Source organism: Talpa occidentalis, unplaced genomic scaffold, assembly GCF_014898055.3.
Source record: "Talpa occidentalis isolate TD23 unplaced genomic scaffold, MPIMG_talOcc4v2.1 talOcc4.10, whole genome shotgun sequence".
Taxonomy (NCBI): domain Eukaryota; kingdom Metazoa; phylum Chordata; class Mammalia; order Eulipotyphla; family Talpidae; genus Talpa; species Talpa occidentalis.
This window is the reverse complement of record NW_023600993.1, coordinates 85,144,101-85,171,734: the sequence shown is the minus strand read 5'-3', so window position 1 is coordinate 85,171,734 and position 27,634 is coordinate 85,144,101. Positions and strand designations below refer to the sequence as shown.

Genomic DNA, 27,634 nt, shown 5'->3' with positions numbered 1-27,634 from the left:
AACAATAAACCTTCCTTATCCTGATTTTATACAAATGAGCTTTTGATTTTAAAAGTGGAGTCCTGGAACTCAGTATTAAAGACAACTTTAAAATGCACAAAAAAATTGATCAGATACTTCATGAAGGAAAAAATATAAATTGGAAATAAAGAAGAAGGGATCAACAGGACTAGTAATGAGGGAATTGAAAACTAAAAGCACAATGAGGTACTATTATATACGCACAATGGATAAAAGTAAAAAGTCAACGTCGAAGGTTGGCAAGGATGTGGAACTCCCATACATTGTCAGTGAAAGTATTTATATACCATTCGGAAAGTCTGGAAGCTTATTAGAAATTCAAACATAAAATTGGGCCTCCTAGTCCAAGAGCATTCCCACTCCCAGATTTGTATCCAAAGGATATCAAGTTATGTTCACAAAGGTTTATACAAGGTTGTTCATAGCAGCTTTATTCATAATAGCCAAAAATTTGAAACAGCCCAGGTATCCATCAATGTGACAATGTATAAAAAAAGCCATAAACCATGATGCGCTTGGGCCTCCCCTGGTGGCGCAGCAGTTGAGCGCTGGGCTGCCAGGCAGAGCCGGTTCATCCCCCGGCTGCCAGCAAGGGTCCCACAAAAAAAACAAAACAAAACAAAACCATAATGTGCTTATATATGTAACAGAAAATTACTCAACAATAAAAAGAAACAAACCATTACTATCGCTACATGGATGAATCTAAAGCATAAAATACACACAAAGTAGTTTTAGCTACAGTGAGATATCATCTTACACCAGTGAGAATGGCACATATTAAAAAAACTAGCAACAACAAATGTTGGCGAGGATGTGGAGAAAAAGGAATTCAATTCTCCTGCACTGCTGGTGGGAGTGCAAACTGGTCCAACCACTATGGAGAGCTGTGTGGAAATTCCACAACCTGCTAAAGATGGAGCTTCCATAAGATCCAGCAATTCCACTCCTAGGTATTTACCCAGAGGAAACAGAATCATTAATTCAAAAGGGCACCTGCACCTCTATGTTTATAGCAGCACTATTTACAACAGCTAAGCTATGGAAACAACCCAAATGCCCAAAAATAGACGACTGGATCAAGAAGATGTGGTACATATACACAATGGAATATTACTCAGCAATCAAAAAAGATAAACTCATGCAATTCGCAGCAACATGGATGGAGCTGGAAGGGATCATGCTCAGCAAAATAAGCCAGAAAGAAAAAGAAAAATACCGGATGGTCTCACTCATAGCAGGAATTTAGAAAACCTAAATAAGAGACCAGGAAAAAGACTAATTATAATAAAGTAAAAATCAAAATCAACAAGCAATTATAAACCAGAAACACACTGGGGTGGGGAGGGGGGAAGGAAGGAGGGATTAGGGTTAAAATAATGGGGGTGGAATTGTATGAGGAATATAACCAAAATGAAAATGCATACATTGTGCAAAAATGAAAAATGATGTAAAAAAATATATAAAATAAAAGTAGTTTCAGGACAGGCAAAACCAATAATGAAAAACTTTCACTGATCGTTCTTCCCCAATCAGGAGAAGGGGTAGGTATTAACTGAGGAGAAGCAGAATCCTAGGGAGAATGGAAAAATTCTTTATCCTGATAGGAATGTGAATCAGGAATGTATGTATTTGTCACTTTAACCTAATAGGTACACTTGTGTGTGTGTGTATCTTATGCTATTTTTCCAAACCTCCCCAACACCCCCCAACCCAAAACCCATAAACAAATATTGAACTCAAGGCATGTTGAAAAGTTTAGGGTAAAGCGTGCTGATGCTTGCACCTTCTTTGTAGGGTATCCAAAAACGAAACGGTCTGGAATGGATACGTGGTATTAAAAAAAAAAAAACCTTTATATGTAGAATCTGGTGGATATATGGGTATTCACAGTATAATTTCTTCAACTTCCTTGTATGTTGAAAATTTTCATAGTAAAATGTTGGGGGAATTTTAAATGGAAGATCACAGGTTTATCCCTAATATCTTGTTATGAAATATAAAAACATTAGCAGTAATTATCTGTGGCAATGAAATTATAGCCAAAAAAAAAAAAAAAAAGAAAGAAAAAAGGCCTGAGTGAAGCCTTTTCCTCACTTCCTCACTCCAGGACTTCTCAAAGATGCCAGTAAAGATGCCAGACAAATGAAGCAGACCAGGAGATACTTCATATGATAGGGCTCAACTTCTGGCAGACTAGAGCAATCTTTTCCAAAGTCTATTACCATTTCTACCATTTTTCCCCATAGCTGATGTTATTCTGCAGTTTTTCAGTTCTTCTCTAAGTAGAATGACATGGCCTTACATGTACCCCAGTAGCATATGGGGCTGGGTTCTATTCTAAGTCCAGAGCTCCTGTGCCTCCTTTGTTTTATCATAGGAATCAGCAAACCTTAATAACCAAATCACATCTGCAATTTTCTATCCTTTGAACAATATTCTCTTTAAATAATCCCATTTAATTCATGGGATTATTCTCTCTCCATTAAAACCTGTCCCCAAGCCTAGCATTTAGAAATCTAAATCTTTAATGAAAAACTATACTTCATATTACTCTTCTGTCCATATCCTTTGAACAGATGCATAGACTCACTAACCTTTCACATAGTGCCATTATAATTAATCTCTGATCTTCTTTATAGGACTGTGATATTAAATATCACACTTAAGCAAGTCAGTAAGAGAAGTCTCAGAATTTTCTTTAAGAGAGGTTGGACTACTACTTGCCCAGTCTTTGTGCACTCACTCCTGAATTGCCTGGATGTCTCTATCAGTCTCCTAATTGGTCTCCCCATTTCCACTGTCAGTCTTCTCTGGTCTGTTTTCTATGTTGAAGTCAGCTTTCCCTGGCTCCAACACAACAAATCCCAGCTTCTCAGAAACCTATCAAAACTTGTAACTTGCTTATTATGTTTCTCCTGCTACACTATTAATTCAATGTGGAGAGGGAACCAGATGTTTTGTTTTCATTCCAGTGACTCACACAAAATAGGTGCATTATAACAATCTGTTCAATTAATGACAGGTAAGGAATGGTAACTTAAGGAGCCTCATAAATAACCCAAGAATAACTCTGGCCAGCTACTTAAGCCATCAGAGAAAAAGTGAATTTTTTTCTAACAACTCACGACACAAAAGACTAGTTTGTTATCTGTGGGTGCATCCACTGCTCCCACCCTCCCATTTGCTGATAGTCAGGAATTGCAAACAGAAACAAATGAGTATACAGCACTCATGTTTTCTACCTTTGTTTCCCCCCACTTGGAGTGTGATTCCCTTCCACTTTCCTTGTAAGTTGCTTTCCTGTTTACCCATATAGTCAACAACTTTGTTTTCCAGTCCCATTTCCTGGAAGGACACATTCCCCCACCTTTCCTTAAAGAAACCATACTCATTCATACTTAAACTCACAAAATGTCAGAAATAAAAAGGGACTGAGTGATCCAAGTCAATTCAAGGCAGAGAAAGATGTGTGATTTGACTAAGGCCACATACCTAGTTAAATAAAATGGGGACAAATATCCTGATTCCCATCTAGTGTAGAACTTTAGGACTATTATTATATTCGTCATTCCTGAAAAAACCTGTCATTATTTTAATAGCTACATGAAATGGGCAAGAGGACTGGCCTTAGTCTTTCCTAACCACAATGAGATATTACTCATACCCACCTGAAATGTCTTATTTATATATATACCTAAGGGAGGTTCCTCAGGTATAAAGTGGGGGATACTACCTATTTCTGAAGATGTAAGATACTTAGTGCAGTCTGTCACTATTATTACCAATAAATGTTAGCTGTTATTATACATTTAGTTCTCATATATACCCCCTTTCATGTTTACAGCACTTAACATCTCACTCTAGACTACTATACTCAATTCATACCATAGTTGTATTCTATCAGCTTCCAGCATTTTGCCTTGCCAACTGAAATGACAAACTTCTTTAGAATAAATGCTGTTTCAACATCTTTGTCACACAGCAGACCTAAGCATATACTAGGAATTCAAAACATCCAAAGGAGGCTTGCAGCAGTGTGTTAAAGCAGACTGGTAAGAGTTAACAAGAATAGAATTGTTAAATATTAAGAAAATTTGTAAAATAGGTGGCATTGATAACTTTTAAGCCACAGAAATTGGGCAAATGCTAACAATCAGCTCCCTTCTTCCAGTTAGCCAGTTTATCAGTGTATCACTATTGATGCGGAATCCTACTCTCTGCCAATAGGACGTTAACATGCTCTATATTTTCTACAGCATCCCCTTTTCTGCCTTGGGAGATTCTATCTCTGCTCTTCATGAATCCAGTAACAGATTTCTTCTCCTGGATTCAAGAGGATACAATTCAGTGCCAGTTAAATGGAAACTTATCAGTCCTTCCCAATCAGTAGTTATACAGGCCTCTTCCATCCCGAAAAGTCTAACAAGGAGAGCAACAGCCTTCAATCTCATTTCCAAACTGCAAGGAAGAGGAATAAAACCACAGTATCTGGGTAATAGGATCACTCCTTCAACAAACCAAAGCCATGGTCACACTCCTGTTGCCTACCTTGTGTTTGAAGCTTATATGTTCCTCCTTGGTTCATTTCCCTTCCCTATATCCAAGTCTCTCCTCAAGCTAGGTTCTTTTTTTGGAACAGCTCAGATGATGGATCAAGCCTTGAGGGCCAACCAGGAGATTCTCTATAGGTTCCATGGAACACCACCCATGAAATACCATTTTTCTGTAAGACTGAAATGACAAACTGTCTACCACCACCACCATCGCTCTTCTTCCTTTCCCCCTCTGCCTCCTCAAGGGGAATGGAGAAACAAGTTGGTTTTTCACCCTTGCTCAGAGATTACCCAAATATAAGTCAGCAGCCCCATTTATAGTATTCATAGACCACAAATCGAACCAAATATGCAAAACCTTCCTATAAAACGTACATGATTCTTTGCTTGTACATAGGACTAAGGGTAACTAAAATTGTATTTATAAACTAAAAATGTAAAACAATCTGGTTTAGTTAGGTAATGCTAAGACTGCAGCCAATATAATGCAATATACTACGAAGTTTAAAATGTGCACATTCATGTAACAGTGCAAGTGGGGAAATACGGTAAACGATCAGTTTATACTTTTGCTATATTTTGTGATGGGCAAGGAAACCACTGGTCAACTCCAGTGTCCCCAAGAGACTTAAACGAAGTTGAGCAAATCCCATCTGTGTCTAGCTCTTCAAAAAGAACCTAGCTTGGGACCTTGCTGGTGGTGCAAGGGGTTAAGTCTTAGCATTATGAAGCTATCCGCAGCCACTGCAGCATGAGTTTGATCCCTGGCCAGAGGGGAGGTGGCACAGACCCCTCCTGCCTTGCCCACTGTTCCCCTCAGCAGTGTATTTCAGTAGATCCACCTGTTCTGCTCCCCACTCTGTCTCTGGTGAATCCTCACCCCCCACACCTCTGGCCTGCACCCCAGCTCTTGTATACATAAATATGTAAATCTTGGAAAAAAAAAAAAAGAACCTAGCTTGAGGAGAGACTTGGATATAGGGAAGGGAAATGAACCAAGGAGGAACATATAAGCTTCAAACACAAGACTCTACTATTTTTCTGTGCCCCCCCCACCCCTTAATGACTCAATGTGCTTACACAAAGTTTCCATTTGCCTACTTCAAAATAAATCCAGGTCCCACTCTGTAAGCATGAGCTTTCCTGTGAAAGCTGAGTAGTCGCACCGACTTGTCATGGTGTCTGTTCCTTGACACTAAAAGCTGGAGAATTGAACCGGTGATGGAGCAAGGCTGGAGACCCTTCCCCAGAAGACTAGGAAGGTGCTGCCAGTAGCCTCCTGTATCTTCTCCCCAACGTCACGGAGAGGCAGGGAACAGTTGAAGGAGAGAGCAACTCTGTCTCTGGAGTCAAGGCAGATAGTCTATGACTAAATAATACGTCTGCCGCTTACTTTCAGCAAAACCTAAGTTTTTTTTTTTTTTTTGGTTTGTTTCTCTTTGCCTGGATTTCCCCACCTGTAAAGTGAGAATAATGTATTAAAGGAGGCCAACCATGGAGCATGTTCTGTGCCTGATGCAGAAGAGGTGCCCGAAGTACGTCATTTTCTACATGTTAGTTCATGGGACAACAGGGAGGAATGCCTTTGGTGTACTTACACCAAAGGACATAACTGGCAGGAAAGGGCTAGTCCTCAAAAGAGTAAATGAAGACTCTTCTCTTTTTGTATTGAAGTTTTCAAGCCGCTGTGTGGGAAAACTATCACATTCAGAAAAAGTAGAGCAGTAGCAAGACCAAAAATAGAGTTTTTTAGTTTAAGGTTCAAATTGATCTCCAAAAATACAACTGAGTTCACAGAATCACAAAATTTAAAACCAGATACACTGTCTAGGATAATCTCATTTTGTAGAACAGAGGCCAGAGAGAAATGCCTAGTCCTAGGTCACACCAATGAACCACAACCTGATTCCCTGAGAATGTGATTTCTGCATCTACCTATTTAATCAGCAGCCCACAGCTTATAATAAAGTCCAATCTGAAGTCCTACCTGGTCACTTAAAGAGCAGTGAGACTCATGTGGCTTCTTCCCATGACCAATACTAACTATAATTAGCCCTGGACACAGATGGAAAATAATTCTATATGCACCATTCTCCCTATTTGATTGCTGTGGCAGGAGTGGAAAAGCTCCTGACTAGTACATTTATAGGATTTTACCAAAGTCCCATAATAAACTTTAAATAACAAACAAGAAGAACACAAATAGAATGTGATTTATACCAAAAATTTCAAAGAATATCTATCGAGCAGTCAATTTTACCCACATTCTGCCTTGCTAGAATCTGTATTTTTTTAAATCTGCAACACGTTAACAAGACCCCTGCCTCACTACTGCCTCAAGTTTCAAGACAACAGTACTGGACCTCCTTTCTGAGTGTCTTCAGGGCAAGGGTGTTGACAAGAAATTGTGCCTCTCCAATGTGCAATGTGACCAACGGCACAAGGAGTTGAGTACATGAAAGGAGCTGGCACAATGAGAAGCAGACCAGAGCTTTTAGAAAACCTACCTACCATTCATAATACTAGCCTCCATCACTAGCATATATTCATCTGGGATAATGAGAGATGTTAAGATAGGTTTTCTTCGGAATTTTTGTTAGGAAAGTTGGGAAATAAAAAGGGAGGATTTTCAACAGAGAAACTACACTATCCATTTGCCACTGTGAGTGAGGAATGGGACTGGGGGTAGATTCAAGTCCTGCTGCAGAATTAATTTTACAATCTAAAACTGCCACTAAGTCAATTTCCAATATGGCTTTTTACTCAGGTAACTGACACAAGTTCTCCCCCAAAAAACACCAAACACAAGAGGAGAAAGGAAAGTCAGGAGGAATGCAATAAAACAAACAGCTGAAAGGGATGACAGAACTAAAAGAGAAATAGCAAGTAATTTACTTTCTATATTCCAAATTTGGGCAGTCTAGAAGAGTAGGTTGTAACCACATGTGGCTATTGAGTACTTCAGATATGCTTAGTTCAAATCAAGATGTGCCACAAGACTAAAACAATGAATTTTGAAAAATATAACCTTAGTATATTTAAATGGTAATATTTTAGATCTACTGAGTTATTAATTTCACCTTTTTTACCTTCTTAATGTAACTACTAGGACATGTGAAATAACATCAAGTAACATTATTTCTATTGGACAGTGCTGCCTAACACAGAGGTCTCCAGAGATCACGCAGAACAGGAAGCCTATTACTCTGTGAATCTAATGTTGTGCTGTTTGACATGGCAGCCACTAACCACAAGTAGCTAGTAATTATGTTATTAGTTCAGATGAGAACATTTCCATCAGAAAAAGTTCTATCAGTCTAGAAGAACAAAGACCTACACCCGTGGTTATTTCATATAGAAAAACTCTGTATCAAATCAACCCCAAGCTAGAAATAATTTCAGGTAATCAACTATGCATACAAGTGGCGGGGAAATTCACTTAGTTCTGGAGCATTTCCGAATACCTTACTAGAGCATATTTTATAAGAAGTGGTATCTAGTAGCTTAGTCAAGGACTTATTAAAAAAATGTAGTTTCTATGCCTTTGCTAGGTCAGGACATCCCTAGACCCAACCCTTACCTTCCTATCTATTGACCATTCAGCTCAGTCACGTCACTCAGGCTGCAGGAACCTCAAGCTAGGCTGCTATGGAACAATTTTAAAAGCTTTAAGGACAAGCACCCAAGCACTGTTTTATATAATACCACTGTACTCTCACAGACATTTCCCCTTACTAAATCAACATACCGTGTCCCCAAGAACATTTTAGTGAGAGAGCACACCTTCCTTCGGCTTACATACAAGGTTTCCATTACACTTGCTTCTGTCTGACCATTTAGAAACTGGCCAGGAAACTGTATCTAGTTCCCGTGGCACATGAGCATACCTTGTGCAATCGAGCGCGTACTTTTATGATGAGTTTAAAGTCTTGAAGAATAAGCATCTTATTTTGTTATTTTGTTTCCTTATCCACTAGTGTGTAAAATGCTGGGTGCACAGCGAACACTACTCAAAACCTTTGGTTAGCAGAGGATACAGCTATGGCTAAGCTGTATATTCATGTGAAATTATCCTAAACGCTTGACAATAGAGGACTCCAATTCCATTCTGTCAATTCAATCACATAGAAGCAAATATAACTAGTAGTATCTACTTCAGTAAGAGTTGTTAGTCTTCCTATTTTAGCCAGACTTACAGCAGACTCTCCTGGCCCAATAGCCCCAAAAGATGTATAAAGAAAATGACCCTGTCTGTACTGCACCCCAATGTGCGGGGGGTATGTAGTAAGGTGGTTTTAACTCACTTCCAAGTGGAAATGAAAACAAATGAGGAAAAGAGCAACAATACCAATTGATGATTTAAATCCCCTAAGTAGCTGAATTTCTTTACCCTTCTTGAGCCTGTCCCCCTCTAGAAGGACTAATAGATGACTTATGGTATCACAAAGTGGTTGATATGTAGCACACTTAAAGTGACAAATCTTATTGTCAAAATCAAGAGCTAAGAGTGAACTCTACCCCACTCCCCACCCCAATTCTGAGGCCAGGGCTACAGGGAGAGCAGTGAGGGTGTATTCAATCAAAGGAAAACTGAAACTCATAGCCCTGGTTAAAAACAGACTTACAACTTTGACTTTGTTCACATTTAATTATGTTCTCTTATTGGTGATGGCTCTATTAATAGTCATCTCCTCTCAACATGATATGGCAAACCATCAGTTGATTAGGAAAAATGACTTTGAAATTGTTTAACTAAAGTCAGAGTCCAGATGTTGAGAACAGCTTGGGATGCCCACTTCGATGTTCTGCAGTGCCATTTAACCACTTTACATGGTATTAACTTAGTCTCTTTAACCATCAACATTTTCACTGGGGAGAGGTCCCTGGGTCGCTATACAGAATTCAAGGAATTTTCTTAGGCTTCCCCCAGCACTATTTCCTGCCCCCAGAATTTTAGAGTGCTGTCCGTCTGTCTCTAGGGTAGAATACTTGCATCAATCAGGTGGCTTTTTGCCCCTTCTGGTTTCTTCAGTAGTAGAAAAGTAGTGCCACCTTAGTTGTTTGTTGCTAGTTATGTTGATCCAGCAAAGGAACCATATTCTGAATAGGATGCTTGTGAGATCCTCTGGTACAAAGTAGCTCAAGGCACAAAGAATAAACCCAGAAACATCACAGTAAAGAATTAACATTTATATGAGCAGACACTAAAAGATGAACTTGCTTATGTTGTAGAAGACGGGTTTTCCCAGAAAGTCACTAAATCATCAGAGAATTGTGCCACCACCATAGAACATGCTTTCTAGAACATTTTACAATAAGTCAAAGTGATCTATCAGATTTTATGCTAAAAAGACAAGCAATTTTTTTTAAATAAGGATAGTCTTAAGTTTGGATTCTATCATATGCCATAAAAGTTCTACTTTGGGGGTATAAGGAGAATGGTGGCAATGCACACAATTCATAAACTTTTCTTGCTGTAAAACACCGAAAAGCAGACAATAGCAAGTTATAGGACTGATTTTGCTTGAGCAACAAAAGATGATATTAGCACACAATCTACCCTTTAAGATGGCAAAGGCCATTCTGGACAACTGTAGGAATTCTGATGTCACTCTGTGATTTTTCAAATATTTAATCAAACCATCATAATTTTAAAACAGCTAGGCTGCTTCCTGGAATTAAGTAAGTCTAGTCTAAACACCTCTAATAAAACAAATTAGGCATTCAAACTCAAATACAGGCTAAAAATCTTAAATGATAAAAATAAAAGTTACAAACATGTTTCGACAGCTTTGGTTAAAAGGAACAGCCCACCAATTTCTCTGCAACAGCAATATATCAACAGATTTTTTTTAAAGGACTCTGGAATTTTGGTAAACTTCATTTGCTATTTTTTTCCCAACAAATGTGGGACAAAACTAGAGCATCAGTGTTAGAAAGCTGTAACATTTTTGACTCTTCTCTTTCCCACTTCAAATACCCTCACTAATGCAAAAGCAAAACAAAGCCTTACAGGTCTGTGCAAGTAACAATATCCTCTGAAAATTTATTTTCCCATTTCCTAAAGTAATTACTTTTTAAAAATAGACAATCCACTGCCCCCTTTAAGACTCCTTCTTTGAAAAGGAGCATCTGGATTTTGGTTCTTTCTGAGCCCACATAACAAAGTGGCTTGCTAACAAAACACATAATGAAAGTCTGAAAGGGTAAATACCACAGATTTGATCTAGAATTAAATTTCCTCCCTGCTGTTTGGGGCATCCTCTTCTTTCCAAATTTCAGCATTAGCAGGTAAGGATAAACAATTGTTACCTCCAACAACATCACCAATTCCACCTTTCCAAAGGCACAAAATATTTTCAGGAGTTACCAAAAAACTCTGGTATTACAGCTTAGTAAAATATACTTGTGCAGTTAAAGCATTAAAAGCATCAGCCTGTTTTATTTAAGGACAAGTTTATTGAACAATATTCATGACTTAATTTTTATAAACAAAACCTCTGTTGAATGATGCCAAGGCAGGATTTGCTGGCAATGCTGTGGCCATATTGGCAACAAGTCATCTTATTGTGTTTGGTTTTTAAAATCTAGACTACTTGTAGCACTGCCAGTAAAACAATTTAAATGTGGCAATTTTACAAGAGTGGGAAATTCTTTTTTTCAAGTCATCACTGCCAGAAATTCTTCCCAGAAGATTTGACTAACACTAATTTTACATTTTTTACTTGTTTTTAAAGTGTTTTTGAAATTAATGAGTGAGATTTATTTTTGAACACTTGATCCACATCTGTACACAATGACAGAATCCAATAAAAGGAAATTTGAGTTTGATTAATGCTTTCGTGCATCCTTATTTTTAATGAATGTCTTTCCACTCAAACTGTGTTTGCTTCTATATACAGGCGAGATTTCCATTCAGTGGGTTAAAACTGACCTAATTACATCAAATTATTACTCTCTGAAATTTTGAATAGAAAGTTTCCTAGTGAAATTTTCATTGTCAATGCTTTGAGAACTTGGGACCAGAAAGCTGGAACTACAGTTCACTTAACAGTGTTGCATTTAAAAAAAAAAAAAAAAGCCACTGAACATACCTCAAATTTTCGCTTGTGAACTAAGTATTTCACTAAATGTTAAGAACAAGTTTACAAATGTGCTTATATATAAAATACATTTTGTAGATTTTGTTAATCCCTTAAAAGAAAACAAAAAAAACCTCAGCAGAGGGGGAGAAAAAAATAAATCTAATGCAAAGGATTCTCTTCCATTAATGTCAGTCACCAAAAACACAATAAAATTTACACATGAAATTGAAAATGATAGTGTTTACAAATGCACACAACTTTGAGCAAAAGCTTTACAAATCCTTCATACCATACAAAGTAGATGAGGAAATAATGCAAATTCATTTTCACCTCAAAGCTAGTTCTTATGAGAAAACTTGCAGGAAAAGAGGTATGAATATTTCACAGAACATATTTTCAAAAATTGTTTAAAAACCCAAACTCCAATGCCCAGAACAAGATGAACAATATGCTTAGCAGTTAGCACTGTTAATAAATCTCAGATACACAAAAATCAAGTTCCAGAGAGCAAAGCATTTAATTACATTTCACAACAAGAAAAGCACTGTTGTGATTCAACCAAATATGAAACAAAGTTCTCTCCAATTTCTATACAAACCACTATTTTCTTAATTTATTTAATTTGATGAACAATGAAATCACGTTTTCCTCTCAGCATTTATCTAAGATGCAGAAATAACAAAGTAGTTGCAATAAAAGTATGAGATATTTAATAAGAATTACGAACATATAACCAAAATAAAATGTAAAAAAAGACAAAACTTTCATCTTTAAACAACCCATTTTTCTAAAATGAAAATAGTCGGCTTTCCAATGGGGAAAATAATCTGCAGTCGAAATAAGACTCCCAAGCAGCGCTGAAGTTTTTTGCACTCTGTCTTTGGAATGAGAAATAATTACTTAACAGAAAACTTATATTGAACAGCATATACAACATCATATTGCTTTTTTAGTTGAGGAGGCAGTATCTAGCGATCTGTCAAAGCAAATATATATTCATGAATTATCAAAAGACCCACAACACAACCATGTCTTCTTTGAAACTCTAAACAACCCTTTCCTTAAACAAAATATCCTATACTGTCAATCCTCTAAAATTATAGGGATGAAAAGGCTTTCCAAATCTTATCACACCAATGAAACTGTTGCCACTCTTAACTCTAAATTACCACGACGCTGTATATCAGTGTTTCTCTGACTTGCAACACCAAAAAGGCACTGTTATCTTTTTAAATAGTAAATATTTCTTTTAGAAGGTTGACCCCTTTGTAAGTACACTGATTTAAAGGAAATGTTGGGAATGTTTCGAACCAAGACAGGTCAATGTAAAAGATAAATTTTGGTTTCATGATCTCTCACCAATCTCCCATTCTACATGTTTATAATATAATATGACACATCCTTAGAGCATTTTAACTGAGAAAGAAAGTAGCCATAAATAGAGACTTTTGTGGCAGTGAGCAGGATGTTGTAAGGCAAATGTTTTCATGACAAGGACACTTACCAACCAGAACCCATGTGGTCCTCCTGCCTTACTGTCCTGAATGCCAAAGAAGGGAGTATAAAAGGGAAAGGAATCTCAATTCTCTTCCATCTGGTAGTTGCACTTATACTCTGTATATGAAGAATTTTTACAAACGGGCTCCTGATCAAACAGCTAGACCTAAGTCTCCAAGTAACAGGATTAAATGCATATAAATCTACAGACCAGCTTACGGCTCTTTCATTCTGTAACACTATTACTAACAAAGCTAACAATTTCAAGTACAGTTTAAACGCTCTGGATATAGTATAATGCTCCTTCTTATGAATGGACCCTTTTTGTTTACAGACCAAAATTTCACATAAATTTGGGATACAAGGAAATTGCAAGAATACTAGTCCTCCATAGATAGGACTTCAAATAAAGCACCTTAAACAATGATTATTATCAATGGTTTCTGGTTTTTGAGGCCATCCAAGCAACATGAATAATTTTTAAACTGACTGACTAAAGCTTGACGGTCAAACCAAAAAGGCTCTGGTGGGTAAAGGACTCCATATTTTATTTTTGTGGCATAAGTCTTATTCCACACAGTTTTAAGTGTGACATTAGAAATCAAAGTTCAAGGTTATAGCACAAACCAAGTGTGGAGTTTTATGTTAGAAGAACAACAAAAAAAAACAGTTCTGCTCATTTACAAATGAGTCAATTAGGCAAACAAAGCAGCAACTTCAGAAGCAGGACTGTCTATACAGCAATAACCCTCAAGAAGCAATAAAGGTACATACAGTGAATCTGTATACAGAGATTTTATTTAATTTTAAAAGAAAATGAAGACTTTAGACAAAGCTTTGATCCTATAACAAAGCAAATCTGTCCAGCTTTAAACCAAATTCCAATAGTAGCCAACTTCTATTTTTCAGCAGCTGGCAAGAACACCCTTAATGAGCTCTATTGACATTTCTATTTTCTTCATCCCATATGGTATAAAACAAAACCAATCTAGACTCCTTGATAAGCTTTATGTGGTCATTTGAATTTTACAAATAGGTTCTCTAATGGTATGCCAAAATCATTTTTGTGTTCTCTCCAGATAGCTTTACTGTAACAAACAGCAATGTTTATCCTGGTAGTGAGTCTTCTGTAAACAGTCAACCAATACTATATGTTATGAAAACCAATCTATATGCAATTGAAACAATCCACAGGTTCTAACCTGGAAATACTAGGAAAACAATCTGGATGCATTAATCACAGCACTATGAAGAGCTACCTTATAAAGAACTGATGTGAATAGCTACCCTAATACAAGTTTTACTTTCCTTGAGCCAATAGGCCTGTCATTTAAATCAATGACAGCAGCTGTGGCCTCATCCCGAGATTCGAAGGCTACCATGGCTTCGCCTGTGGGCATACCTTTTTCATTGTATTTTAAACACACTGAGCCTGGGATCACTTGATAGCCATAAAAGAAATCTAAAATTTCATCAATAGACACAGTGAAGGGCATATTCTGTACTTTAATCACTGTTGGTCCTGGTTTTCCAGAACTAGATCCAAAGCCAGGGGGACCACCAATGTGGATTGGGCCAGGACCAGGACCTGGGCCAGGTCCAAAGGCTGGTGGCCCACTCAAATGCCCAGGGGCACCTGCAAGACCAGGAGGGCCGCTTCCAAAACCAGGGGGGCCACCTAAGCTACCAGGGCCATTTCCAAAATTCTGGGGGCCCCCTCCAAATCCTGGCCCACTTAAATTATTTGGTCCACCTCCAAAACCTGGAACATCCAGTCCTAGACCAGGCAAACCACTATTTCCAACTGAAGGCATACCAGGTCTAGCGTCACCAAAGGCCCCTCCTAATCCTGGAGGAGGTAGTGGTGGGCCAAAGGCATTTGACCCACTGAAATTACCAGGAAAGTTAAATGGAGGCCCATTATTGGCCTCCTTAGATCCTACAGTCAGGAAGGCATGCTCTTCACCTCCTGCACTAGGCAGTCCAGCATTGGGCATTCCTGCATTTGGCATTCCTGCACCGGGCATCCCAGTACTGGGCATTCCAGTACCGGGCATCCCAGCTCCAGGCATCCCTGCACCGGGCATCCCCGCACCAGGCATCCCCGCACCGGGCATCCCAGCACCGGGCATCCCAGCACCGGGCATTCCAGCATTAGGCATTCCAGCAGTGGGAATTCCAGCAGTGGGTATTCCTGCAGCAGGCATTCCTGCACTAGGCATTCCCACAGTGGGCATTCCTGGAACTGCAGGATTACCTGGCACAGGCATCTTTAACCCCTTTTTTCCTTGGGCAGGAGGATTTTTCTCAATTTCTCTCATATCTTCTAGAGTAACTACATGAACAAAAGCTTCTCTCCCATTAAGTTTTTTACGGTGTAAGCGTTCAGACTTACGTGCATCATCTTCATTTTTAAACTGAACCAATGCCTGTCCTAGACCTTGCCCATTGTTATCAACAAGAACATGTACAGCATTTTCATCCACTGGGATTCCTTCTAGGAACTGAAGAACATCCATCTTGGTAATGCTGAATGGAATATTTGTTATGTGGGCACAAACTTTGGCAGAGTTGACATCACCCTCTGGGTTTAACATCATTTCTCTCTGGTCATAGCTGAAGTTCTGTAGTCTTTTTCGAATCATATCTATTTTTTCTAGCATACCTTTCTTAGTAATTGGATGAACTTGAATAAAACGATTGCCCATGTACTGTTTATGACGACACAGAGCAGCTTTATAGTCAGCCTCATTCCTGAACTCTACAAAGCCTTCACCAGTTGCTTTCCCATTGGGTCCATAAGCGATATAAATACTATCTTCCACAATATCCAACTTTTTAAAAAAATCAATGACATGTTTGTTTTCCGCTTCAAATGGTAGCCCTTTCAAGTAAACACAAAAACCAGCCTCATGCGGTGATCTTGACCTTGACCTTTTCTGCCCACTGGGCGATTTTGACCTGGGAATTGTCTGAGGAGAGGGATGGGTTTGTCCAGAAGGTCCCATACTTTGCTTAAAAGTGATATGGCCTCCAGCAGCTACCCACTGTCTCTCTGTGGCAGGGCTAACTTCAACATAGCGTTGAATCATCAGCATTCTGTTTCGTTTCAAAGCTTCAAATGTATCTTGAGGGGAGAGAAACTTAACCAATCCATTCCCATTATTTCGACCTACATGATCTTTCAACAAATGTACTGCATCAACACGGAGCCCATGGAAAAAATCTCTGACATCACTTTCCATTGCAGAAAAGGGCATTCCGTGTACACTGACATACAGATCATCAGGGTTGATGGGAAGTGGCTTCCCACTACTTTGAGAGTTCATCTGGATAGGGTTAACAGGATTCAATGGACCCAGGAACACAGGATTCAGATTATTGTTCAGATTCATAGGTGCTCCAGAACCATTCATTCCAGCAGGTAGTGGTGCCACAGGTGGTGGGTTTAAGGGTGGCATGCCCGATATGGGTGGCAGTGGAGTCATGGGTGGCACAGAAGGTACTGGGGGAATTGGGGGTACAGGAGGCACAGGAGGTAATGTAGGTACTGGAGGAGGAACTGGTATTGGGGGAATAGATGGCATTGGTGGCAGAGATGGCATCGCTGGAATTGGAGGAATTGGTGGCGGTGGGACTGTGTTCATTGGAGAGGCTGTGCTTGGAATGGTTGAGCTAAATGTTGGGCTCCCAAAGGAACCCCCCATATTTGGAGGAGCTGTTCCTATGCTGGCTGTGGAAAATGTCTGTATATTTTTGTTGCTTTCATGAACAGAAGTAGCAGCAGTAACTACACTGGGTGAAGGATTATTAAAGTTGGGTACTGTTGTAGGCAAGTTTACCCTGCCACTCATTCCTGAGCTAGGCGGCGGTCCTGATCTACTAGCATTTGCTGGTGGCATATCTAAGTTGGCAGTTTCGAAACGCCTACGACTCAGTTCAATCATATTCTGCATTTCTGTTTTACTACTCAACAATAGTGTTACTTTTGACCCTTTAATGGTACCACCTGTGCGCATCATACCAAGCCTTGCATCTTCATCAGTGGCAAAAACGATGAAAGCCTCACCCAGTTCACCCCCTACAATATGCACGCCCCCATCAGGGATGGTCAATCCAGAGAAGAAGTGGCGAATGTCCATGGTCCCCGCCACAATTGGGAGACCTTGCAAACGGATGACCACAGCCATGCTGCGCTGAAACCACACACACCTGCAGATGAGAAAAGGCAACGGCCAGGTCAGACTCCTGTTTATTATACCAAGTTTTAAGCTATAAGAATGACCAGCCCTCAAATATTAGGCCCTCAAATATTCCCTCAAACTATTAAAAGCAATGTCATTTTAAAATATGGATATTCTAAAAATTGAACATTTTATGTGCCATTAACAATGTAAAACCCAAATTAGAAATTAGTCCCAAGACTCAAAAGTTTCAGGAAGAAACAACCACAGGAGAGTAAGATCACCAATTACATCATTCACATCACTAATTATTTCAGTAAGCTCTAAAAGAAATGTGTAAGTAAAATTAAGGAAAAAAGTTTAACGATCTATAGGGGAAAAATAAGCAAAGGCTGTATCAAAGTTAGTATGTAACGCTGGCTTTACATCTTTGGAAACTCGACACCTTCACTGAATTCAGTGTCACTTTATATGCCTCAATCTCAAAATCCTACAGGAACAGAAAACTGAAACACTAATGAATCATACATAATACTTAATGCTAAAGTAGATTTAGGTTTCAAATGAGAACTGATTCCATATTTCATCCTAAAACTCTTTAATCTACCTTATAGGTTTGTTTATTAAAGAGATATTGAAAGGAATGGTATATGGAATTATTAGAAAACTAATATATACTAAGGTTTCACAAGAAATACCGGATAAAATAAACAAAATCTTAGTCACATATATTTGTCACTCCAAAATGTAGACTATGGTTACAGTGCCATTTCACCAGAGATGTTTTAATTAAAACTCAGGTCCAATGACTTATCCCCCAAATCCTCTGTTTAAAAAAAAAATTATTTCCCCCCCCAGAGGGGACAGTCGTTAATGATTAAGAGGCAATATTTGTTTTTGCTTTTGTTTTAGAATACTAGGGCATAACATTTATTCAATGATTCTTATAGTCTTTGACTCAACATAACACCTATTGGAATTTCTGGGTACTCACTGATCTACTTAGATAATGCCCATTTTGGTCTAATCAAAAGAAAAGTTCCCCCTCAGATACAAATCAAATTTCCATTCTAATAGCTTCTTAAGAATAAATGGAAAGGCAGCCCATTGCAAAACAAGGTCTTGGAACTGGAAAAACACTAATTTGAAATTTATGTCATCAATAATATAGTTTTTCAAGCCTCCTTAAAAATCAACTTTTAAATATAAATCTATTAAATTGGTTCTGTGACCGAAGAGAAATTACAAATTATTTGATCTTTGGTTTTATCACTTCTCCAATGAGAACATTAGGAGAACAAAGTTTATTACTGCAACTCTTAGAGTTTTCTAAAGAAAGCACTTATTCAATGTCAAATACTTTTTATACATTTACTTGAGTGTTTAGGAGTCAGCCTCAATGTCAAATATTGTATGACTACTAATTTGATGCAATAAAATCTATCTTAATAGTATGACTGCTGCACACAAGAGAAATTTTCTCAAACATACACAAAGATAAGTCATCTTCAAATTTAATCAAGAAAGATGAACTCAAACAAAAAGGTTTTTGTGAGACTATTATATCATAAAACACTAGAAATTTGGAAGGGAGGAAGCTTTTCATTTTTGGCCAAGAGTCAACAAGAAAAATTAATAGTAAAAAACATCACACCAGCACTCTTTTATCCTTATTTACTAATTAACAGTCTATAAGGAAGCTCATCAAGAAATTCCAAGTTATTAAATGAAATTCTCTTTCCTTACTGACTCCAAAATATTAGTCATATGCAAAACTGAGATAGCATTCCAGTTCAAAAAATGCTCAATTACTTAATCACTACATGGGAGAAATGTCACAGGGATCATAGGTACCCAAAACGACTTGAGAGAGAAATTGTTAATTTGCATGGAGACAATAAAACGGGAACTTGGCATGGTCTCAAGAAAACAAAAATTAAACACAGGACTAAAATGACACACACACTAAGTCTTCAAACCATTTGCAAAAAGAAGGAATTTAGTGGAATTCGATACCAACTATACATGAAAACATGATACTGTAAATCTGCCCAGATTACCAGCTAGAATAGAGTTGAGCATTAAACCAAAGTGGAGCACAAGATTTATTCATAGAGCCATCTTAAGAGGAAATAGTTTTAGGTTCTGAAAACTATGAAAGAAGATCTGCAATTCTGATACTAAGTGTCTGTTCGACAGGCAAGTCTTTTCAATCTTGAGTCTACCTAAGTTATGTAAACAAAAAGGTAGATTCCAGTCACTATAGATTCCATGTGAAGTCAAAATTTGTACTCTAAAACAAATGACCCATTGGCTTAACCTATACCTCTAAGGAATATTTATAAACCGTATCAATAACAAGCACCTATATTTGCAATTAGCCTAGAATGCTCTGAGGAAAAGACAGCTACTTGACTGCCTAACAATCAGGAATACAGCAGGAGAAATACAGCCATATAAAGCTGACCCCCAAAGGAAACAACTGTTCAAGGCACCCAGTCCAATCCACCCCCATCCCTCAGATAAGCTTTTTTAAAAAACAAAAACAATTTAGTTACTACATATTTTCATGTTATTTAATAAGCTATCTCATTTTATTTGTGTAGAAACATACCCTCTATTCAAAATCTCTTACCTGATAAAACAAGAGATGTATTTTCTTAACAAGAAGTAGAGGCCAAGTCAATCCTGTGGGCAACCAATTAAAACCAACTTTTAGACTGCAATAGAGAATAAACGGAGGCAAAAATCAATGCAGGAAACACAAACACGCACAGGCCACACTGAACTGTATATTACGAAGGCGAGTCTGAAGCCACCAGAGTACTTCATTGGAATGCATTATCAAAAAAAGGAAAAAAATTAAGAAAGATGTACCAAAATTCCACAATGCTTATTTATTATTTGGTGTTATTTTCAAATTTGAATATTTCTGAAAACACTATATATTTACACACTCAGAAATGTGTCAGAATTAGCACATGAATGAATCAATTAAAAAACTAAGTCATAAATGCTCAACTTCACACAGGAACTGCTTTTATCACCTGATGATTAAACCAGTCCAGAAAATTTTATAACACAAGTCCAACTGCTACCTAGGTTTCCACTAAATTTTCGATGAAAACCCACAAGTTTGCACAACAACAGTTCCTGACAAAATAAATCATCAATTCACGGATACTTATGGAAATTACTGTGATTAATCTTTCATTATATTTTCTTTTGCACCAAAACAGAATCAAAACAAAAAACAAATGAAGCAAAAGTACTGGCTGTAAGGGCTAATTTCTAGGTAAAACCACTAGGTTCAAAATAGTAAGGAGTACTTTTTCTTCTAACAGTAAAAGGTACAAGAAACTTGTAAAAATAAAAAATCCCCTAATACATCGGCATATTAAGAGTATTTCTCAAAGTAAAACAGATCACTCATCTGTCACTGGAATTTCTCCCAAAACGGTGATGTTATGAACAATTCACAAGCAATGTACATGACCACATGATCAGACAACTATGTTCAAAGAGTCATTTTTTAATTCAGAGAAACAGAAAAAAAATTGTTAGGCATTAAGATTCCTTAATGATGCTTAATGATACGTAAAATGATGCTCAGTTCAACTACTAACAAGATACCAGCAGTGAGCTTAATATCATCAAAAAGTAAAACATTAAAAAAATTTAGTGTTACTCCAAACCTTTCTAAAGAACAAGGCTAAACATGTTCCAAACAACTATTCAAATTACTAAAAAACAGAGTGTTTTGCCACAAAACATTACTCAAATGTCACTGACAACACTTCAAAAGCCCAGAGCAATTTATCAATACTTTTGTATATTGCACAAATCAATCCTAATTAAAGTCTAAAGAGTTTGAAACTCTTCATTTAAAAGCTACATTAGGAGTTTACCTAGTGGGTCACAAAGGGGAATGAGACAAAAAAAAGCTCTTTTATGTAAAGGATAAATCCAATGAGGAAAGTGTGAATTACTGCAATATTTATTTTTACATTCTGAAAGAACAGGTTTATTAGGAAAAGGAGAAAGGGCGGGCAGGGGAACACCTGAAAAGACACACGTGGGCAGAGAGCTTCTGCTGCTCTATTTGCTTCTAAATGTACAGGTTTGACTCTATGAGCTACAAGCGTGTAATTTCCTAGGTAAGCATGTAAGACAAACTGTTGACGCCCAAATGGAGATACCAATTCAAAAGGTCTGGTGTGGGATCAGGACATGTGCCCTGAAGGTAAAGGAAACCGGTTCCTTGGCCTTTTTTTTTTTCTTCTAGACCCAAGAAAGCACTGTATGTCCACAAGAGGAACAATTTCCCGGTCAGTCAGTTAAGTCCAAAGGAAACACACCAGGTCAACTCTAATAAATTTCTACATGGTTGCCAGAGATTACTGTAACAATTAGGAATTGTAGCAGCCTCCTTGTGAGCAGGGGTTAAAGACAGCACTATCAAGCTACTGCCAGCCACTACAGCACCAGTTCCATCCCGGAAGGGCCAGGGAGCTTAACCCACATGGCACTGCAGACCTCTCCTGTCTTGCCCACTGCACCCCTCAGCAGTGAATTTCAGTAGATCTTCCTATTCTGCTCCACTCTCTCCTTGGTGTATCCTCTCAACGCCCCCCCACACCTCTGACTTACACCCCAGTTCTTGTATGCAGAAATAAATAAATCTTTAAACACACACACACACACACACAATGAGGAATTGTCTCATTCCACAGGAAAAGCTGAAAGGCCCAGTTCAAATTTACATGTTCAATTTAAAGTACAAAATCAATCTAGACATAAATTTGGGAGTCTTCTATTTCAGAAAAAGAGATGCCCCAACTCTCTCCATACCAAAGAAAAGTATGTTGAAAGTTCAGGCAAGAAGCCTGACAACTCATGGTGTCCCATCTCTTCAAATAGGCAAAGTAGAAAGAAACTAAGAAGTGAAATGCTTTCCTTTTCAACACCTCATTTTTGTAAAAACCACAATAATTTAACAGATGTATCACTGGTTTTCAGGAACCTTCACATTCCTGTGTTCTAAATATAAGTTAGAAACCAAATGAATGCAGGATACCAACCAAAATGAAAATCACCTTAAGTTTTAGTGAATTTTAGAAGATAATACTGAAATAATTGTATGCAACAAAACATAGAAAATACACGTTTACCTACACATAAAGGATAAGGGTAGAGGAGGAAAATATGGGACTGATTTGCCATTAAATACACTGACACATCTGAGAAGCTCTAAAATGAGAAACTTGCATTAATCTATTTTTCTACTTTGTGTTCTGAATTAGTCCTAACCTAAGTTGTGTTGCTTCAGCTTTACAAATATAGGTACATGCACAAATTACAAATTTAGCATATTATTAAGACAAGACAGATCTCCTTATATATTAGTCTCTGCAATCTCTTGAAATTTCAGAACGTCTGACAATAATACTCTTTGTCAGGAAGCTAAGGCACAAACTAAAACTTGACCATTTCCACTCTTCAGTTGGTAACGAACATCCAAAAATGGGCCTCCCTCGTGGCTCAAGGGGTTAAGCACTGCACTATGAAACAATCAGCAGCGCGTCTGCGGCACGAGTTCGATCCCTGGCCGGCCAGGGAGATTCCCACATGGCGAGGCAGACCTCTCCTGTCTCACCTGCTGCTCCCCTTGGCAGTAAACTTCAGTCAGTCTGCCAGTTCTGTTCCCCACTCTATCTCTGGTGAATCCTCTTACCACCCTGCACCTCTGGCCTGTACCCCAGCTTGTATGCATAAATAAATAAATCTTAAAAAAAATCCAAAAGTAAAATTTAACTTGTCTAGTTATCAATATTTAATCAAGAACGAAGATACTACACAGCTAAAAAGGAAGCACTTGTCTCATATTTACCTCAGAGATGAGTAAGACAGAACAAATCATAATAGGCACAATGCTACAAGCAATAATCACATTATGGTAGGCATTATAAAAAATAACAACACAGCTTTGTCCATTTGATTTTGCCCCCATCCCAAATGGATCACATTTTAGATTCTGGGATGATTCTTACTGATACAATTCTTCCCATGCTGACTGAAATGTATCCCTTTTGTAGCACATTACTCAACTTTTCCATCAAACTACAGTCAGTACTCAAAACACATTTCTAATTAAAATATTTATTTCCTCCTTGAAAAAGACATTATTTTTCAAACCCACCCCAGCAAACACCAACAAAAATGTTCACTATCATCTTCATTTAAATTTTAAAGCCTTAAAGCAACACATTATTTCTAACCTAGTTCACCATATTCACCTTCTCTATTGGTGTTAAGGATTAAAAGCTGGCTTTAAACTTAATGCACTGATAAATTTAATGAACTCTACGCAAACCAAAGGGTACTGGTGGTGGTATTAAAATCTGATAAAAAAAACTAGCTGGAGCTGCTTTTCTGCTTAGTTGACCTAAAACATTTAACAATATCAATTTAGTCTATTAACATTGATTAAGCACTCGTGGGAAAGGCAAGAGATTAAAAAAAAAAAAAAGAAAACAGTCCTGCAAAGAAAGGATATCCAAAGGCATCTTTTGTGCAACCAAATCACTGACACTTAGAAGTTCTTACTACAGCATCTACAGAAGAAAATAATCATCTAAACTGAATGAAATGGCTTTCTACAAAAGGGAATAAAAACAGTTGAATACTGCCACTGGATTTCAGTACCTAGAACACACTGGCCGACAAAATCAAGTTTCGAATCTAAAAATTGTACCAACCCCCAAACTCTAAATATGCAATAATCAAAACATTTGGCATGTCAAAGAAAGTGAAAGAAGCCTGAAGCATACCGATATTAACACATAACAATATGTCCAAATACTACCACAATGGTTTCTAGAGCTCCACATTTTTCACCTGACAGATACGAACATTAAAAAAAATTGAAATTATGCATTACAAACCATAAATAACCAATATTTAATGAAGCATACAAAGGTGACATAAAAATGCATTCCGTTTTGTAAAACATTTCTTCAGTAATACCAAGCACATCCTCAACTTTTATATAAACACGCCAAACATTTCATTTTCTTGAAAAATTACCACCTGTAACAGTTCTTTCCGACTTCTTTTTAGTATTCTTGGAAACTTCCTAAACACAACTACTTTCTACCAAGTCCAGAAATCCTCCATTCTATTGAAGCTACCAAATTTCAAAAACAAGTACAACCAGTCTTGTATCATATTTCTATTATAAAAAAAAAAGGCAGAATCAGGCTGTATGTCCAGACTTGCGAATTTTTCAACTGTAAATGCTCTGAAATGCATCAACAATAAAAACAAATGCAAGGTCCAAGGCAATTCATGTTCCTAACACAGCATTTCACAAAAATTACTCCATTTTAAACCATTCAAGTAAGAAACTCTATTAAGAGAAATACTCCATTCACAAGTCTCTCCTTCAACCAATCTTTTGTTGCAATCACTTTTTTCCCAGCAGGTTATACTGACTGGCATCACCCTAATCTTGAATACAAAATGGTTCCTGCCAACTACCCCACTTCTCATTGGGTCATCTCTGGGAATCCAGGAGCAAGGAGGCTTTTAGGATCCAAAAATCTATGGAGGCTGCAACTCTCAGAAAACAAATTACAGACAATTAACGAATAACCCCATCGTAACGCTCACAGAAACCCCTCACACTTCTCACTATAAAATACACATTGGAGGCTCACTTAAGTCCATTCACTAACAATCTAACAGCTAAGCCTCCAGCACTAGGGTACAGTTACTAACCTGTAGACCCTCCCACCCATTCATTTCACGTGGTTGCAAACTAGCAATCCAGTCTTCACTAGAGAAATTCAATTCCCTCTCCATCAATAACACCGACCCTCCACCTCCCTTGGACACTCTTTCAGTGCTCGAGGCTCTCCCAGGGGAGATGTAAAGGTGCTGCTCATAGCAGTCCCTTCCCTACTTGGGGACAAAGACTTAGAGTTAGCATCTTATTACAATTTTCAGGGACCTGGGAAGCAGAATATGCCCCGTTTACTCGCTGCAAAGGCCGGCTACTCAAAACTACCTACAACCACTAGGATAAAGCCCTTCCTAGCATTTCACTGAATTTTCTACTTTCAGGCCACGAAGGTGGCCGGTATGCGACTTCCTTCCTAGACGCACAGGAGCGTACCGACTACAGCTTCCTCCCCACAGGTGTGGCCAGATTGTAGTCTCCGTTTTCTGGTAGGCCACAGGGGCCTCCTTTCTACTTCGGGAGGGGGCGGGGGTGGGAGTGTCCTCGCTAAGAACATCTCATACAGGGGGCAAAGCTGTAGTTACAATATCTATTCCATTTGGAGGCATAGAAAATCCTGCTCATTGGGAGGTGTGTTTTCACTATAGTTAGTGCGCTGGCTGCCGGGCCACCCAGCTCTGGCTTCCTCCCTCTCACACCATGGGGGCGTCCTCGCTATGGCCTCGACCCCACTTCGGTAAGCAGGCTCATTCTCTTGCGCCCTTCTTGTAGCCCCTCAGGCTTCAGAGGCGCATGTGGCGCCCCAGGCCCCCCGCAGCCATGCCCGACCTTTTGTGTGGGGCGCTCGCTGCGGCGGGCTCGGAGGCCTCCGAAGGCCCCGCCCCGGGCCACCAAGGGGCGGCTCGAGCCCCGCACAGCCCCGCCCGTTCCGGGGCTGCGGGAGTCTTACCGGGGAGAGCTGCGCGGTACCCGCACCCAGACCCGAATTACCCCCCACGCGAGTGCCTCCGCCCCGCGGCCGACAGCCCCAGCCCGAACGGCTTCCCGGAGCCCACAGCAGCAACCACCTCCTTCGCCGCTTCACAAAATGGCCGCCGACCCGCTCAGCAGCTCTGCGTTCCAGAAGGGGCGGCTGGAATGGTGACGTCATGGGGAGGGGCCGCGCAAGCGCGCTGATGTTTTAAGGCATTCTCCGGAAGTTGGGGCTGTTTGTGGCGGAGGCGGGGCGTGCTTTGAATCCCTGCTGGCGGCTCCTGCGCATTAATCTGGCTTTAGGAGACTGACCCTAGGCGATGGGGCAGGTATGAGTATCTGCTTCTGCCCCTTTGCGGGAATGTGCAAATTACTTTCTCGTTAACCCCTCCACAGTTACACATTAGTATCATTCATTATGGAAAAATTCATCGTTTGGCCTCCTTGGTGGCCTAGAGACTGAATCAGCGCCATCACGCTATCGCAGCTTAGACGGTAGTTCGATCCCCAGCCAGGGAGCTAACGAGAGGTCTCTGCAGATAGCGCCTGTCTCGCCCAGTGCTCCCCTCAGCAATGTATTTCAGTAGATCTGGCTGTTCTCCCCACTGTCTCTGGTGAATCTTTACACACACACACACACACACACACACACACACACACACGTCTGGCCTCCACTCCAGTTCTTCTATGCATAAATTAAATAAAAAAAGTTAATTTCACTGTCATTTTGCTTAGGTCTTAGCCTCCCAGACTCCACTCCTCCAGCCTATATGCTCTATCTTGATGAATGTCAGTCACCCTAATTGAGCTCTTCCAAGTTAAAAACAAGTGAGGAGTTAACTAACAAATCAGGGACTAAATTTCCACACTGCAACAAGATTTGGTGAGATCTGTATAGCAATCTTGTGTGGTGCAAGCACACCACACCGAATAAGGTAACAGTAAAATTTGGAAATCAGGGCACAGTTTTAAACAAAACCTATGTAGTAAATCCTCACTTAATTTAACATCGTGGATAGAGTCTTAGTGATTTTGTGGGAAGGTTGATGGAAACGATGATTTTAAGCAAAAGGAAGGTACAAGTAAATCAAGTCCTCAAATAACATTACTAGGGACATCTGCCATGATTTTTTGACTCATCATAACAAAATGGTATTCAAACTCCTAGTATACTTTATTAGATAATATTCTCTGCAACTATAACTTGGTGCATTCAAAACAAAACCTACTAAATGCAATATGGTATTTAAAATTGAATCCTGAAACAGAAAAAAGATTAGTAAGTTAATGAAATCTGGAAAAAATTGTTTAATCATTATTTAATGATGTACGGATGTTTGCCTTTTTGACAAATTTTGAGTTAAAATTAAATTCAACAATGGATATGTGACTACTAACTCTATTCAAAATTAAAAAATTTATTAAAAATACAGGGCCTTCCTGATGGCGCAAAGGGTTAAGTCTCAGCACTATAAAGCTATTGGAAGCCACTGCAGGAGTTTGGTGCCTGGCCAGGGAGCTAGCCCACATGGTGTGGCTGACCCCTCCTGTCTCACCTTCTGCTCCCCTCAGCAGTAT

General features: G+C 38.8%; 1 protein-coding gene across 8 annotated transcripts in view; it reads right to left on the bottom strand.

The window, feature by feature from the left end:
* Positions 1 to 26,224, bottom strand: part of LOC119233590 (copine-1) — a 37,316-nt gene extending 11,092 nt beyond the window's left edge. The window contains exons 1-3 of one of the 8 annotated variants that reach the window (XM_037496082.2): positions 26,152 to 26,224; positions 19,979 to 20,063; positions 67 to 17,371 (exon numbers count right to left, since the gene is read on the bottom strand). In XM_037496082.2, the coding sequence (XP_037351979.1) occupies positions 14,443 to 17,349 (2,907 nt within the window). In that variant the 5' untranslated portion in view covers positions 17,350 to 17,371; positions 19,979 to 20,063; positions 26,152 to 26,224 and the 3' untranslated portion in view covers positions 67 to 14,442. Of the gene's footprint in view, positions 1 to 66; positions 17,372 to 19,978; positions 20,064 to 26,033 lie in introns of those variants that run through there. The other 7 variants (XM_037496074.2, XM_054696830.1, XM_054696835.1 and 4 more) reach the window with 7 other exon arrangements.
* Positions 26,225 to 27,634: the final 1,410 nt, after the last annotated feature.